The 20,751-nt window shown below is 45.0% G+C and overlaps 1 protein-coding gene across 1 annotated transcript in view; it reads left to right on the top strand.

Annotated features, from left to right (window-relative positions):
* Positions 1-221: 221 nt before the first annotated feature.
* DENND6A (DENN domain containing 6A) overlaps positions 222-20,751 on the top strand; it is a 119,984-nt gene continuing 99,454 nt past the window's right edge. Inside the window, exon 1 of the mRNA XM_089678748.1 lies at positions 222-469. Within this exon, the coding sequence (XP_089534874.1) occupies positions 326-469 (144 nt within the window). The 5' untranslated portion in view covers positions 222-325. The remainder of the gene's footprint in view (positions 470-20,751) is intronic.

Genomic DNA, 20,751 nt, shown 5'->3' with positions numbered 1-20,751 from the left:
GACCTCCACTTCCTTGAGTTGTGTTCATTGGTTATTTATGACATTAAAGTTCATTAAATTAAAAAAAAAGCTGGAGAGGAGGTCACATGCTTCCTGTCGAGTGGAGCTCCATTCTGTAGCCTCTGCTTGCTTGTTACATTAAAGTTCACAAAAAAAATGGGGAGTGGAGGTCACATGCTTCCTGTCGAAAATAGAGCTCCATTCTACAGCCAGACTCCTCTCGGAGTTTCCTCTTGTTCTCTTCCGTCACCTGCCGGCTGCCGCCGCTCAGTGATGACGTGGAAATGTTGATTGACGGCTGGATGGAAGCTTGGTGGCTTTAGATATGTCTGCCTTGGGGATGGAGGGGAGAGAGGAGGCGCAGAGCCCCGGCGGGGAGACCCTGATTCTTCCATGGGATCGCTTCTCTTCGTGGCTGCATTGTATCTGTGTGGTGGGCTTCGATCTGGAGCTGGGACAGACAGTGGAGGTGAGAGGGGCTCTGCAACTTCTTCCATCACTTGCGAATTGACCTGTCCTGGGGGATCAGTGCTGGGGGAGGACACTGCTGGGTGTATTGTTCTTGTGTGCAGGGTGATCTTCATCCCCACAGACCATAAAATTACCCCCCCAGCACTACATAGACATCTAATAGTACATTGGATAACCCACTTCACAACAAGGTCTGTACACAGCCCACACCTGACATCAGATGATTGTAGTGGAACTGAAAGTAAAACTTTTTTTTCTTTTTGCATAAAGTAGCTAACCCCTGTCAGTTTTTTTTGCCTTCTGCATTCCATTGGGGAGATTTTCTATCACTTTCTGTCCCAGTGCTAAACAGGAAGTGAGAGGAACTACCTCCACAGTGAGGAAGTGCTTTGCTGTCACCAGAACTTGTGTCCCCATTGGAAGATTTACCCTCTCTTCCTGTTTTGGTGACAACACAAAATTTGGTATTGTTTTGTACTTTCCCTGATAATGGTAAACAGGATAAATAGAGAGCGTGAATCTCCCTAAGCTTTGAAAGGGTCTTCTGTTCGATTATAGCAGGCAGCAGGGAAACCTCCTGCTGTCAGAATACAAAAGTTGCATAAGAGAGATTCCCTTATTAACACTAAATATGTTGATGGGGGAATCAAACAGTTCTCCCTCTTGCAACCTGTGGTTGCAGGAAAGAAAATTGCTTAATGTATGGCTTGCCTATTGATGGCCATACACATATAGATTTTCGCTCGAAAAATGTTTTAAAGTGGAGCTTTAGGTAACAAATAGTGGCGAACAGACAGGAATTTTAATGCAGAGGAGATATGGTTTGTGCGCAGCTCACTGTACAAATTCAAAAATGCCGAATCTGACTCAAATCCCGTGTATGCATTGCAGTGATGTCATCCCCGCCTGGCGATTGACAGTGGCCGGGGATTGAGACCTGGAAGCTGCCCGCCCAAAATGTCAGTGGCCGGGTGGGGAGCAGTGGGACGACGCATCGCTAGACCCAATAGCCCGCTTTAAGAACATTTGTTTGATTTTCTAATCATTAGTGGGGTCAAATCAATGTTCATTTTCAACCCCAGTGATGAGAAAATTCAAAGGAGCTCCATAGAAAACTTTTCGGACAGCGTATGTGATTTTCGAACAGAAATTACATTCTTTTTTAAAAGTGAATGTTAAAAGCAAGTGAAATTTTTGAAACGACATTCGTCCATTCATGGAATGTACACACATTTGTACGAATATTCCCATCTAAAAATCTATGTATTGCCAGCATTATGTCTAGTACACACAATGAGAAAATTGGGCGAAAAATAGCGTTTACGGAGCGATCGTCTGATAATCTGATGGTTACTACAAAGCTTTCGAGAGACAATCACGACAGTTAATGCAAAATTATGCAAAGGGACAAGCAGGAATATTTTTCTCGTATGATACGAGAACGGACAATTTTTGTTTAATCGGTACAGTGTTCGTCCATAAAAAATAAAGACCAAAACCACATTTGCTTGGAAATGAAAGAATACAAAACACCATTGCAGGAAGTTGTATCCTGTTTTATGAGGAACCTATTCATTTTTGATATGAGACTAGCAGGCAAAAAATCTGGATGATCATTCGTCTGATATTCTCATTGTGTATACAAGTTTTTAATCTGCTGTCAGCTATTGTGTTCTGACAGCTGCCACCCCCAGCTGTCAAGATACCTGAACAGTGACTGCAACTGATTGGCTGCAGTCATCTTTGGAAGTCTTTTTTTTTTTCTGCCCAGCTCTTTCACTTTCTTGAGTTTTCCGAGCTGGGGGTTGAGGGATGGCAGGGCTCCATACAGCTTGAATTTCAACTAATTTACAGGAATCGACTGACATTTAAGCCATGTATGGCCAACTTTAGGGTAACAATTCTCTTGGTCTGGAACACTCAAAGGAGGCCAATAATCCCTGTTTGCAAAATATTGTGATTTCTCCACACACAGCAGGAGGGATATGTGAGGCAGCACCCCCAGGTATTTTGTTGTTGCTGACAAGTCGCTTTTCATAAGTCAGTCCTGATCTGTATTTCATTTCATTGCATGCATTCCTATTTGTTATAAAGTAGAAAGACCATTTAGGTGTGAAAACTGATCTGTACGGTGCGTAACATTCACATGATCCACTCGTCTTGGTGGATTAAGAACATTTTATTAGCAAATTAGTTAAAAGAATTCCAAGTCAGTTTCTGAACACAAGTTGTTGCCCTTGTGACATGACTGCTAATCATCGTATCCAAAACAGACCGAGTATTGTTGGGTTTCTTCGGATGACTTCATTGAGTTGAGATGGGTGAAGCATAATTATCCATTGCTGCAAAGTAGAGGGACATTTTGGTAGATTTACTAAAACTGGAGAGTGCAAAATCTGGTGCAGCTGTGCATGGTAGCCAGAGTAAAATGCCATTGAAAATATATCTTTATACACATTGTCAGAATTATGCATGCCAATGGAAGGTGCACTTCCCTACCAGCACTACCAACATTACTTTATGACTTCATCACTTTACAAGAAATGTAAAAACTACTCCCACTGGTCTCGGCTTCCAGCAGGTGATGTGACTGTTCCTCACTGCTGCCTCCTGGTCACTCACAATGCTGCGAAAATGCACTCCTGCATTGGGCTGGGATGCATTATTGCAGGATTGCAAGTGTCAAAGGCTGGGACCAAGGTGAGTAATTTTTTTTTTTTTTTTTTTAAATAAAGGGCCAGGGCATTGATCTGTGTTTTAGCGCAGCTGTAAAATGCAGATCAACGGAAGGACGTCTGAAAAACAATTATTTCCAATATGTCCTATTCACACCATAACACTGCGTTGACCTAAAATGCAATATGTATGCATTTTAACGCAACGGGTATGTCAATGCAATGTACAGAATATCCTGTGAAAATGCAGTATGGTTTAACACACGTTAAAATGCATGTCAACAAATGTCAGTGCCCAACTAACATGGATGGAAATGTGCATCCATTTTCCATAAATTCAAAGTTTTTTTTTTTTTTTAAATTGCTAATTTTGCTTGGATGACAGGGCTGGAAGGGAAGCAGATTCCTCCCTTCCCCTGTGACTGCATAGGGTTTCTTCTCAAACTGAAAGCCTGTAGAGTGCTGCATGAAGAGCCTGCAGGTGTCTGGCATTGCACCCGCCATGCACTGATCACGGCTGCAATGCTGTGTAAAATAAATGAATACAAATAGCTACACAATTGTTTCCTGCAAAATTTATGAGCATTTTTTTTAAAGTGAGCCTAGCCATTAAAGGCAAGTTTTTAAGTGAAGCTCCAGCCAAAACATTTCTTTGGGTTATTGTTTCAGCTAGAGAGATTTGCCTTCACTTCCTTTCTCAGGGACACAAAAGAAGGGGAAATATCCCCAGTGGGGACCTGTATAACAATAAAAACCAGACAGAGGTTCTCACGTCCCCATTTCATTAGAGAAAAGTTAACTGAAGTTCAGAGAAATCTCCCCAGTTTGGATGCTAATAGCTAAAACCTGGAAGAGGTTCTAACAATATTTTGCACTAGATGGTGCCCCCCTCCCCCCGAAATAAAGCATGACTGTGTCTTCTAAATTCTGTAACTGGTAACTGTGGTGAAATCTGGATGACTTGCATTCCTGGACATTACACTGAGTTTTTTTTAAGCTGTCTAGTTGAATAAGCATCTAAAGCCAGGCATAGATGGATTGAAGTTTGGCTGGGTCAGCAGGGACTGGCCAAATTTCCTTCAGCGTGTGGCAGTCCCTGCTTGACATTCAAGTCAGTTGTTAGATCGACTTCTGTTGGATGAACAAGTTGGAAAACTTTGGTAGATCAATGACTGCAGCCTGTGATCCATTTATTCTGACACTGCCGTGTCCTGCTGTTAGAATACAGTGTCCCAGTGGGGAAGGGCGGGGGTGGGATTGCTCCATCCTTTCATCTCGTTTGTGTGGATGAAGGAGTCTAATTGAACAAATATTCTATGGCCAGCTTAAGCTAGTCCTAGATGGATTGAATTTTGGCCAGTTCAGCAGGAACCTTCTGAAATTCAATCCATCTATGGGCAGGCTGGTTGTACTTCAGTTGATCCATCAGTGGACTTCAGTGAATTCAGTCCGTTGGATTTTTAGGATGTGAATACTGCCGGTGGCTACAGCTACCAGCATAGATCATTGTGTTCTGTTGGCAGGACACAATAGTGCTGCAGGAGGGACTCACCTCCCCCCCCCCCCCAACACTGACTGTGTTGATGAGGGAATCGAGTGATTTTCTTTCTTGCAATCAATGGTTGCAGGAAAGAAAATCGTATCGTCTATTGCTTGCCTTCATGTAGCCATAGATGATTTTTTTTTTTCCCCTCCACCACAGGTGGAAGGAAAGAAAATTGCTCGATTCCATCATCAATCAACACTATCATTTTCTGCTGGCAGGGAGTCTTCCAGACCCACCGAACACAACTGTTACTGCTAGCATCTATAGCCACCGTCCATAATCATATGTAAACAATCCGACAGGCTGGTTGTACTAAAGTTGATTGATGGTTGGGTACAGCCAACGTGCCCCATAGATGGATCAAATCTTGGCAAGGTGGTGCTGCTAAACCGGTCGAGATATGATCCATCTATGGCCAGCTTAAAGTCTACTACACACGATCAGAAAATCGTACAAAAAATACTGCTTTCAAAGCGATCATACGATAATCTGAATATTAGTACACAGCTCTCATCCGGAATTATTCGAAGGAAGAAGCACAACTTTTTTTCTCATACTATATCAAATTGTACATTTTTCATTTAATCAGCACCGTTTTCGTCCAAAAATACAATTCAAATATTTTACATAACTTCTGAATTTTTATTCTGTCCTACGATAATTTTCGTAACTTTAGTAACCTTTTTATTATCGATATGAGACTGGCATGCAAAAAACCCCCCCAAAAAACTGATTATCATTTGTCCAATATTCTCATCATGTGTTCGGGGCTTAAATTGGAAGTTGTGTTGTGCCTTATCAGCAGATAACTCCCACAATCTGCATGGTAAAATCACATCTGAGATAGCACAAGGAGAACATCACACTTCATTCAGCTGTAATTGTATCTGAGATTAATGGCTTCAGGTTAATGTTAAAACCAAAAGTCAACAGATTGTATAATCTCAGTGATTGTAGCAATTACAATGTTAAAGCACAGCTCTGCTTCAGTTCACAAGTATATGGTTTTATAATGATGAGCTGTTGCCACCTGTCAACATGCACCAGAAATGTAAACAAATAACTCCTTTTACATCCTTGTATTCTATTGAGACAGTGACTAACATACAGACCAGGACTTTCCCTGAAATGATGCATTATGCCCAACCCTGTCCTGTATGACGTGCAGATTGACAGCACAGATTGTACAACTTGTCAATAGAAGCTTTGATTTTTAACTTGTTCAGATTTATTCAGCTCTAATAAATGCTGTGGATGAGATGTGGCTAGATGAGCAAGTAAGGTTTAGTTCACACTAGCTTTGTCAGCAGGCGTCAGACAGGTGTTTGGGAAGTGTTTTTAACGCTTCTCAAACTCCTATAAAAATTCTGCTCATGGCAGCACACAGTGCTGTTCACACTGAAGCTGTAGCATTGCGGCAAAACTGATGCCTCGTGTCGAGTCAGGAGTTGAAGCCTCCCATTTAAGTCTATGGTATTGCTCCGCAAACGCCTGGCAGGTGTTTGCAGTGCGGTTGAGATGCAGTTGCGAAGTGTTAATACCATTTAACTTCATTATAGGTGTTTGATGCGGTTTTAACGCTTGGCAAACGCCTATCAACCGCCTCAAAACCGTGCATAGGGCATTTGGAGGGCATTTTGGGGAGCATTAAAAATGCTTCCCAAACACCTGTCAAACGCTATAGGGGCGTTTGGCAAGAGTTAGAAATAAAGTCAAGTGTGAACGAGCCCTTATAGTAGTGAACTTGTTAATTGTAGTCCAAATCTCCCCCTACAAGTTCAGGTGGGTGCACAATGGGACTGTCTATGCCTCAATGATATCTGGTCACCTGGAAGTATCCAATATAGATCTTGCTTTTAACATCACATTCAGTTACAGCTGGAGTGGAATAGGCCTCCTTTACATATTGAAGTTGTCATTCTGAATAATTAACAATGTCTATACACAAAGCATGTTTCTGCTGTGAAGGCGGAAGTTTAAATTAAAGATGTATTATTTTCTACTTCCAATGATGGCGCAAATACAAAGAGTAAGGACTTGTTTACAAATGCGTCAAGGACTGTGGCTCCTCTAAAAAGTGAGCTGCACTTGAGCTTTTCAGAGGCATTTGATAGGCAGTGAGGAGCTGATATGTTACCTTTTCACAACCTGTTTTAACCCCATAAAATTCAGAACTACCACAGTCATACTGTGCGTTGCATTCACTTGAAAGGGTCACATTCTGTACATTTGGCTAAACACCACAGGGGAGATCATTCCTGCTACAAAGCATTAAGGCCACGGTATGTGTATGTCCCTGGCTGCTGCTTTTGCAGCTTAAGGTGGACTACAAGTGTAAACAAGCCCTTAGAGCAGCCTTTCTCAACCTTTTTACCCCAGAGGAACCCTTGTTTTACCTGGGGTCAGTATGAATAGGCCCCTTTAGAGTGGTGCAGGCAATTTTAACCGCTTCGCTCCAAGCCTCCCACCACTTCCTCACCAACCAAAGGATGCTGACTTGCTCTAGGCCAGTGGTTCTCAACCTTTCTAATGCCGCGACCCCTTAATACAGTTCCTCATGTTGTGGTGACCCCCAACCATAAAATTATTTTCGTTGCTACTTCATAACTGTAATTTTGCAGTGGGAGGAGTAGTGCCCCATCACTGATGTCAGTGGGATGAATAGTGCCCCATCGTTGGTATCAGTGGGAGGAATAGTGCCCCATCACTGGTGTCAGTGGGAGGAATAGTGCCCCATCACTGGTGTCAGTGGGAGGAATAGTGCCCCATCACTGGTGTCAGTGGGAGGAATAGTGCCCCATCACTGGTGTCAGTGGGAGGAATAGTGCCCCATCACTGGTGTCAGTGGGAGGAATAGTGCCCCATCGTTGGTATCAGTGGGAGGAATAGTGCCCCATCGTTGGTATCAGTGGGAGGAATAGTGCCCCATCGTTGGTGTCAGTGGGAGGAATAGTGCCCCATCGTTGGTGTCAGTGGGAGGAATAGTGCCCCATCGTTGGTGTCAGTGGGAGGAATAGTGCCCCATCGTTGGTGTCAGTGGGAGGAATAGTGCCCCATCATTGGTGTCAGTGGGAGGAATAGTGCCCCATCATTGGTGTCAGTGGGAGGAATAGTGCCCCATCATTGGTGTCAGTGGGAGGAATAGTGCCCCATCATTGGTGTCAGTGGGAGGAATAGTGCCCCATCATTGGTGTCAGTGGGAGGAATAGTGCCCCATCATTGGTGTCAGTGGGAGGAATAGTGCCCCATCATTGGTGTCAGTGGGAGGAATAGTGCCCCATCATTGGTGTCAGTGGGAGGAATAGTGCCCCATCATTGGTGTCGGTGGGAGGAATAGTGCCCCATCATTGGTGTCGGTGGGAGGAATAGTGCCCCATCATTGGTGTCGGTGGGGGGAGTAGTGCCCCATCATTGGTGTCGGTGGGGGGAGTAGTGCCCCATCATTGGTGTCGGTGGGGGGAGTAGTGCCCCATCATTAGTGTCGGTGGGGGGAGTAGTGCCCCATCATTAGTGTCGGTGGGGGGAGTAGTGCCCCATCATTGGTGTCAGTGGGGGGAGTAGTGCCCCATCATTGGTGTCAGTGGGGGGAGTAGTGCCCCATCATTGGTGTCAGTGGGGGGAGTAGTGCCCCATCATTGGTGTCAGTGGGGGGAGTAGTGCCCCATCATTGGTGTCAGTGGGGGGAGTAGTGCCCCATCATTGGTGTCAGTGGGGGGAGTAGTGCCCCATCATTGGTGTCAGTGGGGGGAGTAGTGCCCCATCATTGGTGTCAGTGGGGGGAGTAGTGCCCCATCATTGGTGTCAGTGGGGGGAGTAGTGCCCCATCATTGGTGTCAGTGTGGTGGAGGGGAGAATAGTGCCCCATCATTGGGGTCAGGGGGGGGGGGGAAATAGTGCCCCATCGTTGGTGTCAGTGGGGGGGGAAATAGTGTCCCATCATTGGTGTCAGTGGGGGGAGGAATAGTGCCCCATCGTTGGTGTCAGTGGGGGGAGGAATAGTGCCCCATCGTTGGTGTCAGTGGGGGGAGGAATAGTGCGCCATCGTTGGTGTCAGTGGGGGGAGGAATAGTGCCCCATCGTTGGTGTCAGTGGGGGGAGGAATAGTGCCCCATCGTTGGTGTCAGTGGGGGGAGGAATAGTGCCCCATCGTTGGTGTCAGTGGGGGGAGGAATAGTGCCCCATCGTTGGTGTCAGTGGGGGGAGGAATAGTGCCCCATCGTTGGTATTAGTGACAGCCTGGGCTCGCTCTCTCACTTACCTGTCAGCTGTCTTCCTTCTCTGGCCGCTCTCCTCTTCACTCGCTCCGGCAGCTCCCTCGATCTTCTTTGATGTGCGCGCGCTGCCGCTCGGCTCCTCCTCTCCAAGCTCCACCTCCTCGCCGGTGATTGGCCGCCTGTGTGCCTCTCCTGAGCTACAGTTCCGGTGGCCAATCAGCGGCGAGGAGGCGGAGCTGCTGAGCGATCCCGGAGGTGTGGCCAGGTGACAGGAGCAGCGTATCATCCCGCCCACACATCGCCAGAGAGAGGAGCGGTGTCTCGGTTCCTAAGACCATCGGAAATATGTGTTTTCCGATGGTCTTAGGCGACCCCTGGGAAATGGTCGTTCGACCCCCAAAGGGGTCGCGACCCCCAGGTTGAGAACCGCTGCTCTAGGCAGTCTGTGACCCACGGAGAATTATAATCCCAAAAGCAGAAATGAGGCTGGTATTGCGAGTGTCTCCCTTACAGACAAGTATACAGATCATTGGGTTCATGCCGCTGGCTCTGCAAGGTGGTTTTTGGCCCCAGAACTATGCAGCCACCGTTAAATGATAAAATGAGAGGTCACAGATCCAGGAACCCCTAGAAAACTCTAGAGGAACCTGCGACTGCAGAGCTCTTCCTGTTCATTGTTTCTGTGCAGATGAGGGTGTGCAGATGGAGATTGAGGACTGTGTCCTCCATCTCCTTTCTCTGTCACAAAAGTGAGACATCAGAGGTCTGTTTACCCCCCTGATATTCACCAAAGCCCCCCTGATGTTTAACCAAAGCCCCCCAACAGCAGTGTTAAACTATGTAAAAGATAATAAAAATAAAAAAACTACTGACCCCATCCACTGCTCTACTGACCCCATCCACTGCTCTACTGACACCATTGACACCAACCTCTGCTCTACTGACATCATCCATTGCTCTACTGACACTATCCACTGCCCTACCGACATTGTCCAAACACTGTCTGCTGCCCTTCTGATGCTGTCCAATACTCTGATTGTGTCCACTGTCAACCATATTTGGGAATTAAAAATAACAAACAAATTTACATACTCGCCTGTGTGGATGTAGCATCAAACTAATGCTGCATTTGTCCCCCACCACCTCTAAGACCTAGAACTGAGTGATCAAAGGCTGCTGATTGCTCAGTTTTCAACTTTCATTTAGCAGAGCGGTGACTGTCAGTCACTGGCTCTCTGCTTTGCCCCTCCAGCGCTCACAGGAACGCCGGGCTGTGCAGGGGGTGGGAGCAGCTGGCTCAGACTCTCAGTGGTGTGCAAAGAGATTGAGTCAGCTGCTGGTTCAGGTATCTGGGTGAATCCCAGCTCTCCAGAGCCTGGTTCAGTTGAATGTCCTTAGCTGATAACGGACTTTCGCTTGCTGTCTGTTGAATACGAGTCACAGGAGAAGTAGTGCTAAATGAGCTTTGGCCCTACTTCTCCTTTAAGGTAGGCTAAGTTTTTATATTTTTACAGTGTCATTTGTTTTATATTTTAAAGTGTTACTAAACCCAGGACCCTGCATTCAATATATCTGGTCTCCCACAGTACACAGAACATGGAAGTGCAATTATTTTAGTAAATATAAACTGCTAAATACCTTTTCTCATCAGAGAGTTAGTCAGCAGTCTTGTGACTTCAGCAGAGCACTGGTTAAAATTGTAGGAAGAGTTTTCTTTCTGCTCCTAGGAGGATGCAAAACCCCTGACCTCTGTCTGGACAGTGCTGATTGGCCCTGTGCTGATCACAAGCACTCTACCAAGAAAAAAACCCCCTCCCTAGCCATACACACCAAACTGAGCATGTGCAGAATGGCTACGGGTTCAGTCTGTCTTATCAGAAGATAAGATGTGAACATTTGAACAAGAGGAGGAGCAGAGAAGACAGGATCAAACAGCCTTTTTACACATTGCAGAGCATTAACCCCTTAAGTTCCACAGTGAGTATAACAAGCATGCTTTACTGCATATACAGACTGATTTTACTGTTGTGGGTTTAGTAACACTTTAATCTGTACTTTGTAGTTAAGCCCTGCTAGTTAATTTCTTAAAAAAAAGAGATAAAGAAAAAAAGGTGCCAAATCCTGGTCTTCTTTGTTTTCTTTGATGTTCAGGTAGCTTTCCACCTTTCAAAGGTTGCTTACCCCCCGCCTTGGAGAGGCTTGTTTTCAGTTTGCTCAATGGCACTTGGGTCTTATGTCACATGAATGACATTGAATGCTTTCTGGTTTTGTCTTTCTTTAAATCCATCACATGCAATTTCTAACTGAGCTGTTTGGTGTGTATGGCCCCAGGTTTGTGTTATATGGTTACATTTTGTTAGTCTTTGAAGAATGTCACAGTGCAGTGATTGCCAAGAACTGACTGCGCAGTTTTATATTTGTTCTATGTTCAGCTGTCACCTGGGAAAATACTATGTCATGACGTCATAAGCGTGCTTTGCTTAATCATACTTAAAGGCAGAGTAAAGCCTGTAATTGATGTCATTATATAAAGGAATACTTTGTATTCATCTGGAACATGTAGACCAGTGATGGCGAACCTTTTTGAGCCCGAGTGCCCAAACTGCAACCCAAAACCAACTTATTTCTTTCAAAGTGCCAACACTGCAATGAAACCTGAATATCGAGCTTTTGGTTTAGAAAAAACAACTCGTACAGTAGTGCAAACTAATTAACAGTACTGGGATGACCAGAGACTGCGGACAGTACAGGGATGACCAAAGACTGCGGACACAGTACAGGGATGACCAGAGACTGCGGACACAGTACAGGGATGACCAGAGACTGCGGACACAGTACAGGGATGACCAGAGACTGCGGACACAGTACAGGGATGACCAGAGACTGCGGACACGGTACAGGGATGACCAGAGACTGCGGACACGGTACAGGGATGACCAGAGACTGCGGACACGGTACAGGGATGACCAGAGACTGCGGACACGGTACAGGGATGACCAGAGACTGCGGACACGGTACAGGGATGACCAGAGACTGCGGACACGGTACAGGGATGACCAGAGACTGCGGACACGGTACAGGGATGACCAGAGACTGCGGACACGGTACAGGGATGACCAGAGACTGCGGACACGGTACAGGGATGACCAGAGACTGCGGACACGGTACAGGGATGACCAGAGACTGCGGACACGGTACAGGGATGACCAGAGACTGCGGACACGGTACAGGGATGACCAGAGACTGCGGACACGGTACAGGGATGACCAGAGACTGCGGACACGGTACAGGGATGACCAGAGACTGCGGACACGGTACAGGGATGACCAGAGACTGCGGACACGGTACAGGGATGACCAGAGACTGCGGACACGGTACAGGGATGACCAGAGACTGCGGACACGGTACAGGGATGACCAGAGACTGCGGACACGGTACAGGGATGACCAGAGACTGCGGACACGGTACAGGGATGACCAGAGACTGCGGACACGGTACAGGGATGACCAGAGACTGCGGACACGGTACAGGGATGACCAGAGACTGCGGACACGGTACAGGGATGACCAGAGACTGCGGACACGGTACAGGGATGACCAGAGACTGCGGACACGGTACAGGGATGACCAGAGACTGCGGACACGGTACAGGGATGACCAGAGACTGCGGACACGGTACAGGGATGACCAGAGACTGCGGACACGGTACAGGGATGACCAGAGACTGCGGACACGGTACAGGGATGACCAGAGACTGCGGACACGGTACAGGGATGACCAGAGACTGCGGACACGGTACAGGGATGACCAGAGACTGCGGACACGGTACAGGGATGACCAGAGACTGCGGACACGGTACAGGGATGACCAGAGACTGCGGACACGGTACAGGGATGACCAGAGACTGCGGACACGGTACAGGGATGACCAGAGACTGCGGACACGGTACAGGAGATGACCAGAGACTGCGGACACGGTACAGGAGATGACCAGAGACTGCGGACACGGTACAGGAGATGACCAGAGACTGCGGACACGGTACAGGAGATGACCAGAGACTGCGGACAGTACAGGGGATGACCAGAGACTGCGGACAGTACAGGGGATGACCAGAGACTGCGGACAGTACAGGGGATGACCAGAGACTGCGGACAGTACAGGGGATGACCAGAGACTGCGGACAGTACAGGGGATGACCAGAGACTGCGGACAGTACAGGGGATGACCAGAGACTGAGGACACAGTACAGGGATGACCAGAGACTGAGGACACAGTACAGGGATGACCAGAGACTGCAGACAGTACAGGGATGACCAGAGACTGCGGAAAGTACAGGGATGACCAGAGACTGCGGAAAGCACAGGGATGACCAGAGACTGCGGACAGTACAGATGACTGCTGACCTTTGGGGAGGGAGAGGGAGCGGGTACCTGAATTTGACAGGTACCCGCTCTTACTTCCGCAGAGTTTTTTTTTTATCTTACCTGTTCCTTTATCCAGCCGCGCGCTGTCTTCCCGGCTTCTGTAGTGTGGGCGCTCGTCGGACAGCCGGATGCCCAGTGCGCATGTGCGAGAAGCGCTGCGCTTTGTGATTGGTCCGGCGGCTTCTGGGATCTGTCATGTGTCCCAGGTACCACCTTACCATTCACAAAGAGCACTGCTTCTTGCGCATGCGCACTTGGGACCTGGCTGTCACGCACACTACAGAAGCCGGGAAGACAGTGCGCCGCTGGATAGAGGGACAGGTATGGTCCCACTGCAGAGCTGAGCGGCCGGCCCGGTATTCTGACACGGCGGCGGTGGAAATACCGGACCGGCCGCTCTATATTCGCTCCATAAGACGCACTGACATTTTCCCCCCTTTTTTGGGGGAAAAAAAGTGCGTCTTATGGAGCGAAAAATACGGTATTCTCCTGGCGTGCCCACAGATGAGGCTCGGCGTGCCGGCTGTGGCACGCGTGCCACAGGTTCGCCATCACTGATGTAGACTATGTAACCATAAATAATCATCCAACGTAGTTATAGCTGACGTTTATTCTGCTTATTGTCTTGCTTTCCCTGGTTCCTCCTTTATTCCCCTATCAACAGTCTAATGAAATTATTGACTAAAGTATTTTTTATTACATACCGTATTTTAAACACAGTGATCATCAGGAATCTCAGTGGTTCTCTATGCAATGAAAGCAGATCATGTCAAGTGTGAGGGGCCGGCAGGGTGCTGCACATACCTTCCTGAAAAAAATTACAGCACACTGCCTTGGTACTTCTCTCAAGAGCCCTCAGCCTGATTGCAGGCAGTTGGTTGGCTATTGGGAGGAGTTGTGCAAGTTGTAAGACGTCTTGGTGAATGTCATTCTGAAAGAGTGGGCATTCCTAGGCAGGCTGCATTTGTATTCTGGTCATCCTAGGTAACACCTACATATGACTGAGCCTCCATGGCTGAAAGAACTCAATAAAAAAAAAAAAAACAATTGAAAGGAGTGGGTCATGGGCAGTTGAATTGGAGAGGAAAGAACCAGATGATGTTGGGTGTCCTCCAGCCAGGAAATGAGATGGGTCTGTTTGAGTTGCTGCAAGTTCTAATGCACAATGTGAGAAGCTCACAGTGTGCAGCTAAATCAGAGTTAGTCTAGTACAGGAGAAGAGTTTCTACAGCTGTTCAAGGTTGAGGGTAAGGTTAGAATTTGTGCTTTAAGCCCTTCACGCCTAAGGGTAAAACAAATCTAAATGCCTAAGCACAATTTTGCACCGTTGACATGTGTTAGTAAAACCGTACATATCACAGCTACTTTGTACATCCAGGTAAATTATACCATGTTTTTTTTCAGGACAAATTGGGCTTTGGTGGTAAATGGTAATGGATATCTCCTAAATTTTTTTATTTTTTTTTATCAAGGGAAAACTGGCCCAAAATAGTAACAAAAAATATATTTTTTTTTTAGCTGTGTGTTTCTTGTTACTACCATAACCTACCACCAAAGAACAAACCAAAATAAAGTCTCCAGCTCTTGACGATCGCAGCGATACCATATATGCGTATGATATTTGTACCCGTAGTATAGCCCAGAAACAATAGTGCGCATTTGGTTTTTGTCTTTTTTTTTTTTTTCTTTTTTCACCTGATACACACTGACATTGACACTAACTGACACCAATTTTTTTTTAAATCCTGACCTTTGACCCTGACCTTTTGATCTTGAACTTTGACTATGACCTTGACCCAAACACTAACCCTTGCACTGAACTAGATCAAACCTTGATCTAGGTATTTTTTCTTTATATTTTATTTTTTAATATTTATCTTTTTTTTTTTTTTCAAACATTTTTTTTTCTCTTTATGCCAGGAGTTAGAGAGATACAATGTATCTCTCTTCTCCATTCATAGAGGAAAAAAACAAGGGGGCCATGGTGTACAGTGACTGATCACTTTGATGGCCAATCAGAGGCTATTACAGCGATCATGTAACCCGGAGTCCTGGGTCCCAATCGTTAGAACGGGACCCGGGGCTCTCAGTGACACCGCAGTCTTTGTGCTGGGAGCACGCTGTGCCCACGTTAAACGCGTCCCGCACTGCCGCATATATGTGAACCGGGGGTAAAGGAGCTGTGTGTGTGTTCCTGTGAGTTTTGAACTGGATAAAACTGGATGAACTAATTAGCAGAATGTGTTGTGCGGGTCACATTAAGTGAACATCTCAGGGTATTTGTAAGGCTGTCATGCTGGTTTTCTTCTTCCAGGAAATCTGTTAAAATATGAAATGCTTATATGTTTTTCTTTTATCACCAATTGATCATAAAACAATATCCTACTTCTGGTTTACCTTCCACTTCTTCTTTAGCCCCTTGTCTACCAAGGGAAGTTTATAAACCTGGTATTCAAGGGGTTAAAGCAAGCTCAAGGATGCTGCTGCAGTCATGATCTTGTATGGATTTTTAGAGCCAACGATGGGCTTTCAAGGTGAATTGATCTGGTTGGGGCTAGATCACTTTTATGGAGATCTGGGACAATAATTCATTGTAACTCTAAACTGATACTGTAAGGGCTGGTTCACACCATAGAAACGCAGTCCGGATGTGTTTCTTCATGCGCTTTTTGATGCGTTCCAGTTTATTTTTCCCCCCCTCTCTTTGTTTTAATAGGGACATGTGCGTTCCAGTGCGTTTTTACTGCATTTCAGTACAGTAAAAATGTAGCGTGTTCTTCTTTCTTTCTTTTTTCTGCAACCGGAACGCACTGGAACTGCAAGCACTGATGTGAACTATGACATTGACAACCATATGACCTACTTTCTGTGCATTTTGAATGCAGAAAAAAAGCACACTGCATGTAGTGTGAACTGGCCCTAAAGGTTTTTAAGGCATTACCTATGGAGAATCTTTGTGTTTTTCATGGTGTGCAAAGTTTTATAGCTTGACATGTTTGGTATCTATTTACTCAACGCAATCCAATCCAATTTTGTGCTCGTTTTTATTTTATTGTATTTTTTTTTTTTTTACTGAAAATATGCATTTGATAAATATTGTGCTCATAAAAAAATTGCAGCTACTACTATTTTATTCTCCATGGCCTCTGCTTACAGAAAATATATAACTATTGGTGGTTTAAAATAATTTATAGCAAAAAATTCAGACTTTTAGCGTGTGAAAATTAAAAACATTTACCCTGTTGACAAGTGGTTAAATAAACGTTTCTCATATCTGGGCAGTTCCAACTAAATATATAGTATTAAAAGATAAGTTAACGTTTATAAAACAATAATTAAATGCTAGTGGTGCACCGAAATGAAAATTCTGGTGCCGAAACAGAAAATTCAGGATGCACGTGGCCAAAAAACAAAACAGACAGAAAAATGTAATTAATGTGGCTGGTGATTTTACATTGAAGTCACTAGGGGGGTGTTTTTGCATTGAAGTCAATGGGGATGTGACTTTGCATGAAACTCTATGAGACTCGATTTTGCATATATCACTAGGAGGCGTTTTTACATGAAAGTCTATGAGGCTCGACTATGCATCTATCAGCACCTTTTTACCTATCGGCAAAATACCAATATTTTGCCTATTTTCGGCTGATATATTGATGCATCCCTAATACATGCAAATTTTTTGTGCAGGTAAAAAAATGTAACATTTATAGTTTAAAAAAAAAATCTATCATATTATTATTTTATTTAATTTTTTTAGGAGCCTGCAAAGCATTGTACCAGCGATCTGCAGATCACTGGTGCACTGCAGGACTCCTGCAAACTGTCAGTGTAATCTGTCAGCCTGTACATCATACGGTAAGCAGTTTCACACTGGAAGGAAGTATCAGAAAACTACCAGAGCGCTCAACAGCGCTGTGCAGTTCATTGAAAACTACAAGCTGACATCCTCAAAAGATGTCAGTTCTTGTAGTTCATTCACAGAATTCTGTGAATGAAAGACTTGGCCATGTGGGCAGAGCCCTGCACGGCCATGCTCTTTTCAAACAGAGACAGCTGGTATGGGGAACATCTCCCAGTACTGCTGTCACACACAGGGCATGGATCACCAAAGCTGCTGCAGGAACCCTTAAAACAAGTGGAACATGTAACATGTTCCTGAAGTTTAACCTATCCTTTATAGTGTGTATGGCCTGATTCATACCAATGCATTTTTTTTTCTGTGTTTTTGAAAAGGGTCAGAGACATTTTAAATGCAAAATGGTGTGTTTTTGGTTCAATAGACTTCAATGGGGATGCTGCAGAAAATGTGTGTTTTTACGCATTTTGGTTAGTGTTTGACACGTTTTGCGTTTTATTTTATTTTTTTTTAATCTGCCCAATAACAAATTGTCAAAAAAAAAAAAAGCTGAACACATCAAAAAAGTGTGCAAAACATCAGAAATGTGTGTACAAAAACGCAAAATGCACTGCAGAAGTGGATCAAAAGCAAATTGCGTAGGTGTGAACCAAATCTAAGGTGACTTTTAGTGAACTCCCAAGTCCTGGATCATATTTAGTCAGTTGATGCTATGTGCAAATCTTGACGTTCTGCAAAGTTGAACGCGGCCTTGGCTCTCCACTCTCCCTATTGGTCATTTATTTTGATTGACAGCCTTGCAGCCCAGTAGAAAAGCTGAGGATAGAAGACCAGTTCTGATGGGGAAAATTATGATTTCCTTATTATTTATCTACTTTTTATTGTTTTATCTACTGATCCATCACTAGTAGTAGTTGGTCACATTTAACTGGACCTGTTCTGTTATATTGAAGATATTTCACCCCTCATCCAAGTCTGACTGTTAGGAATGCTGGGTATGTTCCTGAAACCCAAAAACAGTGTGGAAAAAACTTGGTCTGGTGAAATGTCTTCAACATTATAGAAGAAGTCTAGTTGAATGTGAATAAATACTCCAACATATACTATGACCTGGATAAATGAAGGCCTTCAGATTTCATACTTGGGAAAGTCATAATTCTGGAGACTGGGGGTGGATCATGTAGCACGCTGCACCAAATGATGGTTGTGGACAAACTGCACCTAAAAATGAGAGTGCTAAAGGATAGGTCTGGAATCTACAGCGTCTACACACCGTTTTGGTGACATGCACTTGGTTTATACCTGTCAATTTATCCAGTGGCACAGTGCCACCTGGCTGACACCTAACTACCCCCACCATTTTGATTTTGGTGACACTGATCGTGTATTTGGCTATCAGCAGGTATAGGACCCATTTTCCTAGGTCCCTTTCTGTCCAGCCAAGACCCACCACGTGTGCACTATGCCACCACCCCCTGGGCTACAGGCACACACTGCCGTGGGTCTTCCTGGCCAGCTGAGCTCTCATCTTGATGCTGGCGGTGTCCCCGTTTGTTTGATCAGGTAGGGACGTTGGTGGCCAGGCTACAGTGCATTTGGGTTTCCCACTGATGAGTACAACCTGCATCCACCTGAACTACATTCCCCAGAGACCTCCAACTGTGAATCCGACATGCTAGTAAAGATTTTTTTATATCCTTTATTACATCAGATGGCTAACAAAAAACAGCTTGACAGGTACTCGGACGTGTTTCAGCCACTCCAGGTCTTACTTGTAGCCTCGTAGACCTCCAGCTACCCTTGTCCTCCACCGGACTGTCTGCAGGTAGGTGCACAGTGCACCATGCATACACATTTACAAACAGTGCAAGCCTTCCCGGAGAATTGAATGACTCCGGTAATGTCCTGGCAACTTGTTCGAAATCTCAGTATTGCCAGATTTGTTCCTGGAAATTGCCAGGTATGCTAATTTTTGGCATCTAGTTTTTATCTGAAGGTATTTTCTGTTTCTCCACTTTGTGTCATCTGCTCAGCTGAAGTTTCCCAGGGCGGTGGCAGGTTTGATGACAAGAGTGTTACAGAGATTTGTAGGTTCATGGAAGAAATCTGTGGGTTATCATTTACTCAAAGTAATATTTACAAGACACGTAGCAGTGAGCTTGGCTCATAGGGTAAATATTAGCGTTGTATCGTCAAGCAGAGGACGTGGCTGTCTGTGACTGCAGGTCATGTATATATGATGTCCTGTTCTAGAATGACTACCTCCAACAGCTGTATACACTCTCTGATGGAAGCACAGACCTTGCGCATTACCTCAATAAACAAAAATTTATTAATAAGAAAAGGTACTCACAAACGGCGAATAAAATCAGGCATGTAAGTCCTCGCAGGGACTTCAAAGATAAGGAGCCAGCGCGAGTCCCATCGTGGGGGTAGACACTCAGTTCATCTGACGCGTTTCGAAGGCCATATCTTCTTCATCAGAGCGCAGAAGAAATCGTGTGTGGTCTTAGGGCAGCATTAGCCATGTCTACAGGGTTGTTGGCTACACTTTTAAGCCAAACTCCAGGCCAACGTTAAATTCAGGTATGGAATCATGAGCAAAATCATTCAGTATATATTAAATAAAGCCATACTAAGTCCAAGAACCTGTCTTATTAATTTTTTCTTCAATCCAGTGGTCTCCTAACTGCGGCCTGTGGGCCAGGTGTGGCCCTTTGCTTGCCTTTATCCTGCCCTTGAGGCATTATTCCTGCCACTGACAAACAATAGGGCACTTCTCCTCCCAGTGACACTAACAATGGGACATCATTCTGTCCACTGTCACCAACAATCAGGCACTATTCCTCCCACTGACATCAATGAGGGAGCACTATTCCTCCTCCTAATACCATAGATGGGGCATTGTTTACGCCAGTTGGGCACAGTCCTGCCCCCCTAAAGTCTGAATGACAGTAAACTGGCCCTTTGTTTAGGAAGTGTGGACACCCCTGCTTTAATCCATTGTATGTAAGAAGTCTGACAAGTAAAGGAAGGCAACTAATGGATTTGAGATTGAAGTGCCCCATCGCTTAGCTATAGTGTAGATATAGATTTATTCCAATGCAAGAAACGTTCCTAATAAAAGAATAAAAAAGTGCCTTTGTCACTTTATAATGGCATTATTGTAAGTAGGTGCTATATGAAGTGATATTTGTTCATGTAGTTGTAGAGGTTGTGCCCAGATGGTTGGTCATGTGTAGCTAATCAGCATATCTTCTGGTATCAACCTGATTGACGGGTGCTGTTGATTTTTTTATGAATGTAGCTGACTTTCACACAACATCTTCATGCTGTTCAGTCTGTGAAGCGCCACATTTGTGCATTTTTTGACAGCTAATGTGTGCTCCACCTAGTCATGTGTATATGACAGTCCAAGCTGGACCAATGTAACTGCAAAAAAAAAAAACTTCAGTTTTGATGGGAAATAGTGTAAATTGGCTGGATTGGATTAAAAACTATACATATTTGTACACATACAAATTGGTATTTTAAAGGATAAGTTCACCTTTAGTAACATGTTA

Source organism: Staurois parvus, unplaced genomic scaffold, assembly GCF_062004578.1.
Source record: "Staurois parvus isolate SC_StPar_1 unplaced genomic scaffold, SC_StPar_1.0 ptg000209l, whole genome shotgun sequence".
NCBI lineage: Eukaryota > Metazoa > Chordata > Amphibia > Anura > Ranidae > Staurois > Staurois parvus.
Note: the sequence above shows the minus strand (reverse complement) of the source record. Positions and strands in the feature narration are given on the sequence as shown.